This window comes from Nothobranchius furzeri, chromosome 9, assembly GCF_043380555.1.
Source record: "Nothobranchius furzeri strain GRZ-AD chromosome 9, NfurGRZ-RIMD1, whole genome shotgun sequence".
In the NCBI taxonomy this organism is placed as follows: domain Eukaryota; kingdom Metazoa; phylum Chordata; class Actinopteri; order Cyprinodontiformes; family Nothobranchiidae; genus Nothobranchius; species Nothobranchius furzeri.
The window spans coordinates 70,880,082-70,896,549 of record NC_091749.1 but is presented as its reverse complement, the minus strand read 5'-3'; the positions used below and the strand labels follow the sequence as shown (position 1 = coordinate 70,896,549).

At 43.3% G+C, this 16,468-nt stretch overlaps 1 protein-coding gene across 2 annotated transcripts in view; it reads right to left on the bottom strand.

Moving 5' to 3' along the window:
• nkd1 (NKD inhibitor of WNT signaling pathway 1) overlaps positions 1-1,211 on the bottom strand; it is a 50,931-nt gene extending 49,720 nt beyond the window's left edge. For both annotated transcript variants that reach the window (XM_054731929.2, XM_054731930.2), the window contains exons 1-3: positions 1,054-1,211; positions 925-957; positions 598-737 (exon numbers count right to left, since the gene is read on the bottom strand). In XM_054731929.2, coding sequence (XP_054587904.1) covers positions 598-737; positions 925-957; positions 1,054-1,078 — 198 coding nt within the window. In that variant the 5' untranslated portion in view covers positions 1,079-1,211. The remainder of the gene's footprint in view (positions 1-597; positions 738-924; positions 958-1,053) is intronic.
• Between the last annotated feature and the right edge of the window lie 15,257 nt (positions 1,212-16,468).

The following is a 16,468-nucleotide window of genomic DNA, read 5'->3' as shown; positions in this document are numbered from 1 at the left end:
AACATTACAGAGTGCCTTAGATCCTGAATTTGGGCTGCATTATAAAAACAATGGATCAATCTCTGCTCAAAACGTCTGAATTGTGGGTGGAAGAACTAATTTTCCTTTTTTGTAGTTCTTGATAGGCTTCAGTTCCTCAAACACGCCGCCTCGTACCAAAGAGGCTTAAAGGTTCCTCTGAAGCAATTCCAAAGGATTTCCCTACTTGACGACAGCAGCAGAGTGTTTACCGCGCTGCCAAAATGCTAAACAAGCATGACCTCCCAACATTTCTCCCCCAGCCTTTACAAACCACACTTGTCACCAGACTGCCACGCAGCAATGCTTTCAACTCAGGCTGGGTCTATTGTTACCTTTAATTATGGGGAGGGGGGTGACCTCGGCTCGGTGAGAGGCTGGAACACTTCCACAGCAGTAATAAAACCCACCAGCACAACTAAAAAAAACAAACTGGGTGCATTTCTAACGTGTTGAACAAGAAAACAAATGATAAATGTAGTTTTTTTCCACAATGATTCGATATTTCAACCAATATGAGCACAAATCTGAATCTAAATGTTGCAACTTGGCTTAAACAAGCGAGCAGACTTGACTCACCCGAGCGGACAAGTCGCAGTTGTTCTTCAGGTGACAGTCCTGCTGTTCGAGGCGCGAGCTCGTGCAGTAGTACTTCTGCTTCACGAGCCAGTCGTCGATGCCCTTCCTCGCCAAACAGGCGTTCACTACAAAACTATCGCCTGAAACACACATCGGCAGCCATGAAACTACCATCCAGCAGTAGTCGGTCCCCCCAAAACTCCGCCAAACTCTCCGCTGCGGTGCGTTTAAAACGTAGCGACTGTTTACAAAACGGGTCGAAATGTTTAGCAAATATCAAAGTAGCATCCGTGAGAGCTAAATACGTCAAAGGTGAAGAGCGCTTACCTTCTGGGCTCTCTCTTGGTTTACAAATAGCGGCTTGAGAAACAGAAAAGACAATGAATGTTACTAGAAAGTATCGCAGCTCGGATTTTTTTCCCCTTCTTTTCCCCCTCTCGGGTGTGGAAATCTTACCATGTTTCGAGTGCAGTTTACCCATTTCTATACATCGAGTTGGAGTTGAAAACCATCAGATGAATATAATCCAAAGATAGAAGAAACAGACTGCGATATCCAGAGAAAAGAGCAGACGAGCACACAATACTCGGAGTAGAGCTGTCTGAGGAGCCAAACGAGCCTTTGATCTAGAGCTAGCAAGAGAAAATGTAGCTACTGCGCTACTTCCTGTTTAGGCTTTCAAAATAAAACTCAGCAGGAATACGTTGATTGGCAAAACGAAATAAAAACAATGATTTCATAGTACTAGGTCTATATGTATTCATTTTACTCACCTAAATTGAAATTCAACCACCTTAAGAACAATTTATTGTATGTTAGAATTCACATACAGAGCTTAATTTTCGACACACTCAAGCGAAAAATTCCATTTCCGGAACTAGATACGTAATTTACGTTAACTTGATGCAAACTTTTCCAGCTTCCCCCAGCTCGAGTCACGTAAAGGCGCTTAAGAGGTGACAGTGATTTTTAACTTCGGACCTCTGGAGAAAGACGGCCGGGTGTTATTTATCCGCAGAGTAAACGCGTGCAGCGCACGTATGCGTGAGTTTCTGCGGCTATCCCAGTTTTTACGTTCAGCTTTCATCACATTGACTTCTAATCACAACGTGCAGTTTGACACGTTTCACGAGAGACAATAAAAGTGCAAACAGCAAATAAAATCAAATCAACTTTATTTATACAGCACTTTTCATACAAAAAATGCAACTCAAAGTGCTTCACAGATTACAATGGCCCCATATATCCTATATTCCCATCCCAGCCCCCCTCCCCAAGTATAAAACAATTGACAATTGAAGTTCCCCTCCTGCAACCAATTTCCAAGGTGAACGTACACTCACCCACACACTCGCGCGGCACACACACACACACACACACACACACACACACACACACACACACACACGTGAACAACAGAGTAAACAATAGGCTGAGTTCAGATGGGTCAGGTAATGGACACACATCATCAGCGGAGCCATCTGCCTCGACAGCAACAGATCCACGGCAGCAGCCAAGACACCAGCCCATGACGCCCAGGGAGGGAGGGCGGAGACCCCCACCACTGCCCGGGCACTACCCGAGGAGCGCCCCGGTGTCGGTACAAGATCTGCTCGGGTGCAAAATCGGCTCGGGGTCCTTCCACTGCCGATGACGTCAAAGTACGGTAAACCCACTCGGACAAAATACACCACACATCTATACTGTTGGAAAGAATTTAGCTGTTTCGTAATTAAAATAATGTTTCTTTTGACGTAAGTTTGTGTTTATAATGGTATTTGTAACATAAAACACTATATTGTATTCATAATGTTGAATTCCTCTTTGAGCACATCCCTTGAAGGATCGTAGGTATTAGCAACACCTGTGAAATAGTAGTGTGTCCCGTTTATTGAAGTATTTTGTGTTTAGAGTTTTTGACGTCTTGTCCATGCGTAGTTCAGTTACGCTCATAGCTGCTAGCCAAAACTCTGGAGTTAAAAGTTTTCTGGCTTTACTAAAATACCTGTCTGTACTTATTTGATTGATGGTAGTTTTACTTTCTATTAGACTCCAAATGTAATCATTTGGCACGTTTCTAATTCATAATTTGTAATAATGTAATGATATTAGCATTAGCATTCCTATTGGTTTTTCCATGTATATTAGCATTGCGCTAGCCACTCGTTGCCAAACTGCAGCCTTTGCGATTAGAAAATCTCCTTTTGTCACATCGCAATTTAATTGCACATGCAGTTAATCGTTCAGCCCTAATATACATGCAGCTCTATGCTAAAAGTGTATTTTCAAAGAGGTAATGATGGATTTCTTTGTAAAAGTTGTCCATCTTTCCAACAGAAAGATTTGCCTGGACCAACGTAACGTGATTACGTAATTCTGTAAGGTTCATGTTCAGCCAATCAACTACTTAGACGTCATCGGCAGTCGACGGACCCCGAGCCAATTTTGCACCCGAGCAGATCTTGTACCGACACCGGCCGCCGCCGCCCGAAGGCAGAGGGCTCCGCAGAGGAAACACTGGAGGATTAAAATATATAACTGTAAAATAACAAAAGCTAATATGGATAGAAAGTAACTGATAAAAAGTTATTATAAAGATAGTAAAAGAAAACATAATCATATGAAAACACTAAGATGAAAATAAAATAATAAAATGAAGTAAAAGAGATAAATAGGTATATATATAAATAAACAAATATGACAAGTGATACAGTTACACATACTAGATAAATAGTAATCAGTTAAAAGCTAAGCTAAAAAGGTGGGTCTTCTTAAGCCTATTCTTAAAAGCCTGGACGTTCCCTTCGGCCCTGAGGTCCTCCGGCAGCCCTTTCCAAAGGGGACCCTAACCCACCCTCAGCTCCACCTCTCTTCCCTTTTGTGGAATTGTTTGGGCTTGACAGAACCTGTGACACGGTCAAAATGGCGGTGGTGGCCACCTCCCATTTGGCCTCAAAAATGTGTTATTGGAGTCTATGGAAACCCATTGTCCAATATTTATATGTCGATGAGCTAACCCAAAGCTAACGCGGAGGTGGGAGCTAAGCTAACGGAGGTAGCAACCTAGCTACAACCGGAGTTAACTGTGCACAACACCAGAGCTTCTGAGTCAGAGATACACCGGGCTGACCGCTGGGTAAAACCGGGTGGAACACAGAGGTCTCCCGAAAGCTCCACAAGCCGGCAGCTGCACAGCAGACAAGCGCTGCTGCGATCTGAGATGCGCAGAGCTGCCGCTGGGGAGAACCGGGTGAAAAGCTTTCCATCCCAGAGCTCCACAAGCCGGCAGCCTGCACAGCAGACAGAAGCCGCGATCAGACAGAGATGCGCCGAGCTGCGGGGAGGGGAGAACCGGGTGGAAAACATCGGTCTCCCGAGAGCTCCACAAGCCGATAGTGGGAACCCAGCTCCACCAACATGTTATATTTCAACCCATTTTCTAAAGTGCAGCATTATGTTAAATGCACTGGGTTTTACCCTATTACATTTAAATTTCATGGTTAAACAGTACATGTTAAAATCTAAGCTCAGCTCGGCAGTGACCTAAAATACATAAATATAATTTTACTTACTGAAAAAAATGAAGGGGAGCCTCCTTGGACGCTCTATTAGTGCAATTAATGCCACAGCAAGTCATTTTGACCAACAATTGCACAAATAATATCCAAAACAGAAAACACAAACACAGAGACTCTAAATCCCGGAACAGTTTCCAAGCCAGACCGAGGCTCTACTGACGCCTTTCAACGGAGCTAGCTCTGTGGTCACATGGGTCTGAGGCGGCGGTCACGTGGGTCTGATGCTCATTAATTATACAGAATTTTAGGCTTTTAATACATTTAAACAGAAGAGTGAGAAAAAATTCACCCCCTCAGAGTTGTCATGAGTGTAAACTAGATCATTTAAACCAAAAACATGTTTTGGTACCAGGCTGTAAACATGTTTATTTCTGCTGTGAAATTGGTATTTTTAACATGGGAGTCAATGAGGATTTGCTCGCTTCTGACACCAGCCCCTAGTGGATGAGAGCGGAACTGCAATTTTTGTCACCTCCGCCTCACCTTGGCCTCAGTCTTTCACCCGCAATGTGGGGACTTGTATGATTCCCAATATCTGTTGGCAGATTCACGTGTCTATATTTGCCGGTTATTGTGAGGATTGACCCTACCCAGAAGCTCTGGGTTGTGAAAAACCTCAGTGGTTTTAACCGTCTGGCAGGCGTTGCAGATTTGCAGCAGTTAAAACCTACCTACCTGGTTACTCCACACACGTATTTCATGAGCATTTTTAACTCAGAAGTGCCCGTCCTTTTATCCAAACTTATTTAGAGCCTGAGAAGGTTAACACATAGCTGTTTGAGCCTCTGCTAGAGCATACGGTGGTCACAGGCTCCGAAAACAGGTGGATCTGAGCCATTACCTGCTGCTTTTGCTTCTGTGATGTGGCTGACAGATGAAAGAAAGGAAAAACAAGAGTCTGCTTTTTTTTTAAATAGCTGCCTTCTTAGATTTTCCAAGTTGTTGAATGAGCCAACATGTTTGCAGTCGTGCTGCTTGTAATACAGTTTGGACCAGTTGTAATTTTCCTTTCCACGCAGCGGCCCGTCAGTAAATGAACTCTGTGTGGTCAGAAGGATGTTTAGTAAGACTCAGTTTGGTTGAAAGTTTTCCAGCATCTTTTTTTCTTCCACGACTTCTAATGTGTCCAGTTTGCAGCCAACCTTGATCGTAAGATCATGTTTAAAGGTTGGTTTAAGGTTGGTTTATGCTTGAGGCATCCGCGAGGTCCGCACGGCTCCACGCGGAAAAGTTGCGTCATTTTGCGTCATCTTAACAACCACGCCCCTCCACTGCGCCTCCGCACAGCCCAAAATTTCCGCAACGCGCACCTAGGAAATTTTCTAACCACGCGGACGGTCGGACGTGGAAAAACATGGCGGACTGGCAAGAACTAGTACGGCAGAGGTTCGTAAATACAGACATTTGTATGATTCAGCTCTCAGAGATCACCGTGATCAACATGTTGTTAATAATTCTTGGAGAGAAATAGCTCGCACTGTCGGAAAAGACGGGAACGCTGTTAAAAATGCTGACATGCCATGTTGTAAACAGTAATTTCTACTTCAACTATGGTGCAGTGTTGGATGCATGCCGTGGAGCTCCATGCTGCCCCCTACAGTTTGGGAGAATATTGGCTCACCGCAGAGACAAGCCGCATGAACCGTAAACGCTGCGAGTTGTGAAGCGCGTTCCATCCGCGAACCGCATCACCAAGCGGACAGTAAATGCGTCAAGCATAAACCAAGCTTTAGGGTTGCTGGTTCCAATGTTCCCAACAAAAGTGCACAACAAAAAAGAGCTAACTGACCACAACAAACAACCTGAGCTTCAATGGGTGTGACACTAAAAGGCACTACATCGCCTCCAACCTGCCGATGCCTTTGAGAAAACAGGCAAGACTAGAAAAAAAGTGAGGCGTTCTTGTTTTGTTAAACAAACAAAAAACAAAAGAATTATCCTCTCTGATAGGTTCTTTAGGTCAAAATCAAACCAGTGATCTTTCTCTTTGGGGTCACTGACATGAGAATAAGAGTTTTATTGGGCCAAGGTGGGAGATGAAAGCAAGCTAAGAAGCTTTTGATGTCTTCAGATGTTCAGTATAAGACAGCAGCTTCTGTGCCACTCCAGCCAGGCTACAGGTTTCTCACTGGGATAGTAAATCAACACACAGGGGGCATCGTCTTTTCAGAAACAGCTGTTGTTCTCAGATTTGGCAAAATTCAGTCGTGTTTGCATTAAAGTTATAAGTGTTTTGATCTGTTAACCCTCTCAGGCTCAAAATAAGTTTTGATAAAAGGACAAAGTCCTTCAGGGGAACTTCTGAGTTAAAAAATGTTCATGAAATACATTTGTGGAGTAACCAGGTAGGTTTTAACGCCGGCCTCCATAGGGTTAAAAGGTTTTTTCCAAATGCTGGATGTCTAAATCCAGTCATCGTTTCACGTTCCTGTGTCCCACAACTCAGAATTTTTAAGCTTTGGAATTAAAACAAAATTAATTTAAATATTGTTTCATTAGGCTGCGCAGTGGCACAGTGGTTAAAGCTGTTGCCTTGCAGCAAGAAGGTCCTGGGTTCGCTTCCCAGCCTGGGATCTTTCTGCATGGAGTTTGCATGTTCTCACTGTGCATGTGTGGGTTCTCTCCGGGTTCTCTGGCTTCCTCCCACAGTCCAGAAACATGACTGTTAGGTTGATTGGTCTGTCTAAAATTGTCCCTAGGTGTGTGTGTGTGTGTGTGTGTGTGTGTGTGTGTGTGTGTGTGTGTGTGTGTGTGTGTGTGTGTGTGTGTGTGTGTGTGTGTGTGTGTGTGTGTGTGTGTGTGTGTGTGTGTGTGTGTGTGTGTGTGTGTGTGTGTGTGAGATTGTTTGTCCTGTGTGTCTCTGTGTTGTTCAGAAAATGGATGGATATTATTTCATTATAAATTCCAGCTGTAATTTAGCAGAAATACCAATACTACATTTATAAAATAAAGTATTTTTAAATGAACATTTATCTGTTCTGTATTTATTAGTTTCATTCATTCATTCATTCATTCATTCATTCATTCATTCCATGCCTGCTGGTGTTGGTCGGAGGGACCGGTGGCGCCAGTGCTCGGCAGCCTCGCCTCTGTCAGTGCGCCCCAGGGCAGCTGTGGCTACATCGTAGCTCATCCCCACCAGTGTGTGTGTGAATGACTGGTTGTGTTGAAAAGTGCCTTGGGGGGTTCCAGGACTCTAGAAGGCGCTATATCAAATACAGGCCATTTACCATTTAACTACTTTAAAAATTAGCAGGATCTGTCTCATGAGGGCAGCGATTTTCTTTGCCACTGACCCCACTGTGGCTTTAGCAGCACATCTCTCTGGTCGTAAGAATCTTCTTTTCTCCAAAACGAGGTCATTCAAAGAGCTTTCTACAACATCTAATGTATTAATCGTTCATATCTACCCACAGAAACTTCACTTCAAAGATCTAAACCAGCGCTTTAGGCAGCAAAAAGCCACACACGTGTGTGTGTGTGTGTGTGTGTGTGTGTGTGTGTGAGCTAGGCTTTGATTTTGAAATAGGTTCTAGTCAGTCGCTGTCACATGTTTAGGGACGAGGCTGTAAACTGGATGCGCGTTCCTGATGGTTTCCACATCCTGACTCCAGCATCACGCGTTGTATCAGGAGGAATCAGGCTCCTCTTTGAACTAGACTGCCACAGACACACAGATGAGCTTGTTATTATAGCAACTCGCCCGAATTTGCTGGGAACGAGGGCCTGTCCCTCCGACACACTTCCTGTCCTTTGAAGAAGCCAATGGAGAGATGGCTTTGCCGGCCCCATTTCCAGGCTTTGCCTTTGATGCTTGTGAGAGCGGAGGTGGTGGAGGTTTAAAGCCATCTCAAGGACACGAACCCCCGAACCCCCAGTCAATCCCATTATTGTGGAGTGAAGTTATTTCAGCCTGACATCTCATGAAATTAGAAGAGAAATGAGGGAATGGCTGGACTTTATTGAGACATTTGTCAAATCAAGAGGAAACACGTTTCAGTTTCTGTTGCCTTGCTTCCTCGGCAGCGAGGAGGCAGATTCTGTGGGTTGACTTATGAAGGTGGGAGTGATGGTACGACACTTTAAGGAGCATCCTTGGTGGGTTTTCAGACTCTCCCCCGAAACCACAAAAAGAAGGAATTTCAAACGGTCTCATTCAGGAAATGTAGTGACTTTGTTTTGTGATAATGTCCTTGTGATGATGTTAGGGGTCCTGGAGTGTGATGAGTCCACCGGAGAGAATACTGCCTGGTGTTAAAGGGGACCGGGGGGGTTGTGGAGACACCAAGGGAGGGCAGAGCAGCTGCTGGCCGCTAAAAGCTCTGACATGTGACTGTTGCCTTTATCTCGAGTAACAAAAGGGCATGAATGTTGTAAAGCGCAGGAAACATGAAGTAGAGTTTTGATTTCTGGCTCGGCCCATTGTGGTGGCCCAGCGTGGGATGTGTCTGGCCTCTAAAACGGGGAGGGCAGTGACTCCCCTCTGCAACTGAGCTGCAGTTCCTGAACGTTTAAAAAATATATTTAGTCAAATTAAATAAGTACATCCAACTGGTGGCTCCAGGCTGCGTCCAAACTGCAAAGGTAAACAAACCGGGTACTCGGGTTTCCTCCCACAGGTCAAAAACAAGCTGCCGAGCAACGACGTCTCACGACGTCTGCCAGATAAATAACATTAAACTAACTTGTTTCGTCATGAAAACAAATCCATGACAGGTGTGACCCAGGTCAGAATGGTAACTAATAAATGGCTAAACTAGATAAGCCTTACTAAAATGTACCAGAAGACGGAAAAGCAAGAAATAGAAAACTATTTTGTCCTAAAGTCCCGATAACAAGATGAGTTCCAGTTTCGTTACGGGCATTCACATCGCCTGCAACGTGAGTCTGGATCCGAGCTCTGGAATATTTGTGCTTGGAGTGTATTTTTCTGGATTATCATTAAATTAAAGAAATTAAATAATCCAGACAGGAAGTCAGACGTGTTGCAGCAAGTGGCGTTTGCAAAGTTTCAAAATAAAACCTGTGTCACATTATTTTTTCCTGCTTTTGTTTGATTATAATAATGAGGACTCCGGTTCTCAGTCTATGACAGTTCATTATTTTTACTGGTAGATTTATTAATGCATCACATCAAATGTTTAATCGTTCGTTTGGAGCTTTTGTGGAAACAGTTTCCAGCAAAAACTAAATGTAAAACGTTTGGCTCACTGGGCAGTTGCAAAGATGCTGGTGACTGGATGTTTGATAAATTGTGAGGAAAAATACGTTATTTTGTCTCTTTGGCGTTTTAGGATGTTTTCACATTTGCCAACTGGAAAGTAACTCATGGTGTAACTCGTTTGGGCTTTTACACACTAACATGCAAGACAAACATTCCAATTTTAAGTTGTAACTACTTGGTGTAAAATGTTTCATCATTTTAAAGTTTCTTGTCCAACACTGGACTTGATGATCAGGATTGAAAACCGCCGTGATGTAAGGAACTTCCACCGAACGGGTGTTTTTACCCAACACATTCTCACACCCTAAGCGTCGGAAACAAACGCTTGGTCAGCCACCCTCCACGTCAGACCCCAGACGCCAAAAGTGCCCATTTTCGTTACTTATGTGCGAAAAGGGGTTTTCCCCTTTTGTAACTGCAGATCCCAATGCAGCGTAAAACTGACGTGATTAGATATCCGCTGATGCGGCACCGAACCAGCTCATTTAACCGCACCTAAACCTTAACGTTTCACCATTTATAACCTTCCCCTCTCCCTCATCCTAACCTTAACCCTCTTGCTACCTAAAACGTTACTCTCACTGCGATCAAGCGTTTGTTTCCCGTGCATTCTGACTCTGACAGTCAGAGTCTGACTGTGAGTTTTCGTATTTGCCGCCTAAGGGGAACGTTAGAACATACCATCTGGTGAGGGGGAGGTTACACATACCCTCTACTTTTAACCTCCATCGTGGTAGTTGAAACCTCCCCCTCGCGTTGGCTCGGTCCAAACTCGACCAATCACGAGGCGGCTCCCGCCGTTCACTTCATAGAGCCGGCTTTTAGAGCGATCGACACATCACTAACGTGTTCGCTAGCAAGATGGTTAAGGTTAGGATGGGGGTGAGGGGAAGGTTAAATAAGAGGATAAGGTTAGGGTGAGGTACAATGAGCTTGTTTGGTGCCAGTGTAACGCTGCATTGGGATGCAACGGTAGCGGACATCCCATCGCTTCAGTTTTACGCTGCATTGGGATCTGCAGTCAAATAAGGGAAAAACCCCTTTTCGTACATAAGTAACGAAAAAGGGCACTTTTGGCGTCAGGGGTCTGACGTGGAGGGTGGCCGACCAAGCGTTTGTTTTTGACGCGCTGGGAGTGAGAACGTGTTGTTTTACCAGGTGGATGACAAACTCGGGTGTAGAGAAGCAAGAGAACACCGACTGCATTTATCTAAGGAAGATCGAGCTTTTACGCAAATAAATTGTCTCAAACTGATGAGCTGGTTCTGCGTCCGACACGCGGGTAGAGTTACGAGCTTAGCATGAGAAAACGAAGAAGACACAATCTTTTATATTGCGCCTCTCAAGATAGAAATCGAGGCACTTCGCAGAAACAAAAATTAAAAGGATTGAAAACTTATTTTAAAATATCATACAATTGGGAAAAGTAAAAAATTGTGATTAAAAGATGAGAGGAAAGAGAAAGAGAAATCCCGGGAAAGGCGGAACTGTAATAATTACAGAGCGAATGAAACCTTTTAACTGTGAATCTTGTTGTTTTTTCCTTATTTCCCTTTGAAACATGCAGTGAAATTAACTGGAAAAACACAAAATTACACAAAAAAATTGGGGAAAATATTTGGGGACATTTTTATAAAAAGTTATTAATAATAGCAACAAAACTAATAATTTACCATATATTATAACCGCCCTGTGATGGAATGGCAACCAGTCCAGGGTGCACCCTGCCTGCTTGCCTGGAGACTGCTGGAGTTGGGCATCAGCCACCCCCCACCCCCCACCCCCCCGACCCTGCATGGATAAGCGGACACAAAAAAGCAGCACAAGCGCCCAAATGAAATTCCTTCCAGAAAGGCTCATCCCAACCAGATTGTTGATCCTGTACTTTGCATTATTTGTTTGTGGCGTAAAACAGGAGAATCCTTACAGCCTCACTTATAAATTCCTTTTATCTCTGCAGCAGCTTATAACACACCTCTAATAGAGCCCGAAGCCCACAGACGCTTCTCACTTGCAGCCCAACAGCACACGAACAAACACACACCTTCTGCCGAACGGTGGCCAATTTCTACGGCATCAAATGTTTCTCCAAATTTAGGCCCGTATAATCAATCATTTCTGCTCCTGTACTCCTCTTTACTATCTGTGCGCAGCACTGGCCGTCTTTTGAAGCAGTGGGGCTGCAGACCCATCCAGAACGAGGACACAATTAGTGCATTGAGCTGAAAACAGTGGGGTTCCCCTTTGATGTGGGGATCAAATGAAGGAGCTGTGTGTTTTTGTCCAAAATGACGGGCTTGCCAGGTTTACTAATGGGTAGCTAATAGAAAGAGAGGTTTATGATGCTCATTAATTACACAGTCCGTCGTGTTTTGGAGGAGGAGAATGGAGGACATGTAAAGAAGTCGAAAAGAGGGAGAAAGGGTGCTGGGTAGATGGCTCTGTTGTCGGAGGTGATGATGTCCAAGGAGATCTCCGGACCAAAGACGACTTCATGGAGAACAAGAGAAACGAAAGGAGCAGGAGGAGATAAGATAATCCCTTACCCAAAGATAAGAGCAGCCACCAAGACAGGAGCTTCAAAGAGCTGGAGACACTCTCGTGGGAGCGTGCCATAAACCCTTTCCTCATCTTCAGAGGAAAATTCAGTCCCTGATCCAAACAAGCCCCGGCTCTCAGCACCCACCACTCCGCAGGCATCTAACGCCTGGCGACTCCTGGGGCGGCTCGCACACTTCCAAGCAGCCCCGCCTTTGAACTGCTCCGACTCACGTCGAGTGGCGATGGTGATCTGCACATTAGGTGCAAATGTGAATAGTTAATGAAGAGAGGAGGAAAACTAAAAGAAATCACAGGCTGTCACTTGCACTGCAGGGAGGGCCAGTGACCTCTGCTATCAGCTTCAGCCAGCACAGCTCCCACGGACCTTCTGTAGGCACGGTTGTCGTTTCAAGCTGAGCCACTAACAATACCCTTCCTCTTTTTCTGGCAGAAGTGAAAGTTGCGGTGGATATTATAGCGAGTTTGGGCTGAGTCAGGCTGTCACTAACAAAGAGCCAATCCGCTGACCTCTAGAGCTGCTCTGGTCCTCGCAGGGTCAAACGCCAGTGGGGCTGCTCAGTCAGACAGGGTTTATTTAGCTAAGCTCCAAGTCTCCCACACACAGCACCACAACGTGCCACGCAACTCATTAACCTGGACCCGAACAATGGCCGCCGGTGTTTAAAATCGCTTCGGCAGCCTTAAAAACGGCAGACTCTGCTTTGACTCAATCACAGACAGAAGCCAAGCGCTGTGCTTTCATTCAACCTGAGGAGGAAAGTCTAGATTTACACGGAGAAAACCCGTGGCAGGCTACGACTAAACCATGCAGCAGCATGGGTGATCTGTCAAGTACAGGTCTGCAGCCTGAGGCTCTGGGACCAGACATGAAAAAGAATCACAATTCATAGCTGAATTGTAGTAGGAATGCATGATATTTCAGCATATCGACCACGTTAGTCAGTTTTTGACATATAAACCAAACAAAATTAACGATGACTTTGATTTGTTACATTTGACAGCTTTAGTTGACATAGTTGTGACTAATCGACTAACCTTGGCAGCATCGCAGCTTTTTATTTTAATTCACCTTTATTGTCACTGCAACTTGTTCAATGAAATTAGCTTTCAATGCACCAAATCCCTTCATGATGCACTAAACTGGTTTCATGGTTTCCTCGAGTTACTGTCCAAGCCTCGTCATGTGTTCGACAGGACAGAAGAGGCTCTTTTCACCATAACAATCACAGCCAGTCGCTCTTTGCAGACACATCCTTAAACTTTCTAAACATGAATTAAACCATCCAGTTGTATTTGTTTTGTGTGGGGGGGAGTAGGGCTGCAAATCCCTCATCATTGTTGGGGGGGGGGGGATTAGACTGTAAAAATTTCAGGAGTAATTCCTGAGGGGGACATTAAAAAAGCTTTTTTTTTCATGTGCTGATGTGTCTTAAATGTCTCATATATTATTAAATAATAGCTGTTGTTCTTTATTAGTGTACGTATAGTACATGTAAAGTATAGTATAGTATAGTATAGTATAGTACAGTATAGAATAGTAAAGTATAGTATAGTATAGTATAGTAAAGTATAGTATAGTATAGTACAGTATAGAATAGTAAAGTATAGTATAGTAAAGTATAGTATAGTATAGTACATGTAAAGTATAGTATAGTATAGTATAGTATAGTACAGTATAGAACAGTGAAGTATAGTATAGTATAGTATAGTATAGTATAGTATAGTACATGTAAAGTATAGTATAGTATAGTATAGTATAGTATAGTACAGTATAGAACAGTGAAGTATAGTATAGTAAAGTATAGTATAGTATAGTATAGTACAGTATAGAATAGTAAAGTATAGTATAGTATAGTATAGTAAAGTATAGTATAGTATAGTACAGTATAGAATAGTAAAGTATAGTATAGTAAAGTATAGTATAGTATAGTACATGTAAAGTATAGTATAGTATAGTATAGTACAGTATAGAATAGTAAAGTATAGTATAGTATAGTAAAGTATAGTATAGTATAGTACAGTATAGAATAGTAAAGTATAGTATAGTAAAGTATAGTATAGTATAGTACATGTAAAGTATAGTATAGTATAGTATAGTATAGTACAGTATAGAACAGTGAAGTATAGTATAGTATAGTATAGTATAGTAAAGTATAGTATAGTATAGTAAAGTATAGTATAGTATAGTATAGTATAGTATAGTAAAGTATAGTATAGTATAGTAAAGTATAGTATAGTATAGTATAGAATAGTATAGTATAGTATAGTAAAGTATAGTATAGTATAGTATAGTATAGTAAAGTAAAGTAAAGTATAGTATAGTATAGTATAGTACAGTATAGTATAGTACAGTATAGTATATGGATGCTCTACAAATAATACTGAGAGTAGTAATACTAGAAAGGAAGGTGTCAGTTAGGTGTCTGAGTGCTGCTGCTGCTCACCGTGACCTTCTGTGTCCCAATCCCCCGCGCTGTCATACGACGCTCTGCTCGGTCCTTCCACCAGTGACCCTGATTCTGAACAGTCTGCCTCCTAAAATAGACGAGTTGTTTTCCAAACTCAAACCCACAACTGCACAAAACACACATAATTAGTTTAAGTAGTCTAAAGACAGAATTCTCCTTATTTCATGACACGAACCAAAATCTCAAACTCCTTTGAGGCTCTGTGTCCGTGCTTGACTGGCTTTGTGTCCAGCTCTATACTTTGTGCCTAGTGATGCCATTATTAAACATATCCTAAACATACCTGTTGGATAAACTATGGATACATTATTTTTATGGACAATAACAACAAATTGCCCTAATATTATTCAAAATTTTCAACTTGGCGTTTTGGTGAACTGAAAAATGACCTGATGGCTTTCATTTGTCGTTTCTCTGCCATTTTGACCTGACCAGAAGCTGCCAGACAATTGGAAAATAACAAGAACACAGGTTTTAGATTCAGAGGAGGTTCAATACCCAGCTGATAATATGTTTATTTGGCCTACATTTAGCTTTTCCTGCTGTAAAAGAAAACTATTTTTGCATGAATGTGTACGTAACAAGTCCAGAACACTGTGAACTGACTATACTGTGTACAAAGATGTTTGAGGCTGCGCAGTGGCACAGTGGTTAGAGCTGTTGCCTTGCAGCGAGAAGGTCCTGCGTTCGCTTCCCAGCCTGGGATCTTTCTGCATGGAGTTTGCATGTTCTCCCTGTGCATGTGTGGGTTCTCTCTGGGTGCTCCGGCTTCCTCCCACAGTCCAAAAACATGACTGTTAGGTTGATTGGTCTGTCCAAATTGTCCTTAGGTGTGTGTGTGTGTGTGTGTGTGTATGATTGTTTGTCCTGTGTGTCTCTGTGTTGCCCTGCGATGGACTGGCTCTCTGTCCAGGGTGTACCCCGCCTGATTGCCCGTTGACCGCTGGAGATAGCCCCCCCCCCCCCCCCCGCGACCCTGCGTGGACAAAGCGGGATCAGAAAATCGATGGATGGAAAAGATGTTTGAATTTAAAATTGATATAATTAGAGGAAAATATGGAGCGGAAACTACCAGTCAGAATGTTACAAATGGATATCTGTTGAACGGAATATCTAAGTCAAAGGTAGAACTATATTTTAAAAATAAACAAAACAAAACAAAAAAAAAGACAAAATCTGAAATAGAAAATTAGATTCTAAGTACCGTAATTTACGGACTATAGAGCGCACCTCAGTATAAGCCGCACCGGGCTAAAAGCCGCAGATATCTACTGAATTGAAAACGTAGTTTAACTGAACGTAACTGAACTGATCAGTATCAAACAAAACAGAAAAGTTATTGATTAGTTTATTCATCGTCCTCCTGCGCACTAAAGCCATTAAAGTCCTCTTCTTCAGTGTCGGAGTTGAACAGCCTCAGAAGAGCTTCGTCACATACCTTTTGTGTGGCGATGTCAGTGTCGCTGTCCGTGTTGCTGTCATCATCCCCGGGTGAAGCTAGCTTGAATGAGTTCTTCCCGCTGCCGTCTCCAGCGCCGAACCATGGATTCATTCATGCCAAGCGTACGTGCGGCAGCACTGTTTCCCTCCTCTACTGCCAGATCCATGGCCTTCAACTTAAATGCGGCATCATATGAACTCATACGTGTCGTTACCATGATGAGGGGGTATGGATTTGAAACAAATTTGTCGTCGTGCCGGCTGCTTGCATGTGCTAAATTAAAATGAGCACTTTCTTCGATTTCCACTGTTGACTTCCACCTGTTTCACTTTCTGCTAAAGCGCCCCCTGCAGGTGGAGGAAAATCTTCAGCAAAGCCGCACCTCATTATAAGCCGCATGGTTCAAAGCGTGGGAAAAAAGCAGCGGCTTATAATCCAGAAAATGCGGTAGTTGCCTAAAATGAATTACTTGAAAAGGTGATGTTATGTCATTAAAGGGGAAATTTGCATTGAACCTCACTTCACCTGTTAACAGTGGAGGAGCAGCAGCTCTACTCCGAGCCCCCCCACGGATAGCCGCGCTTCTTACTTCAAAGTA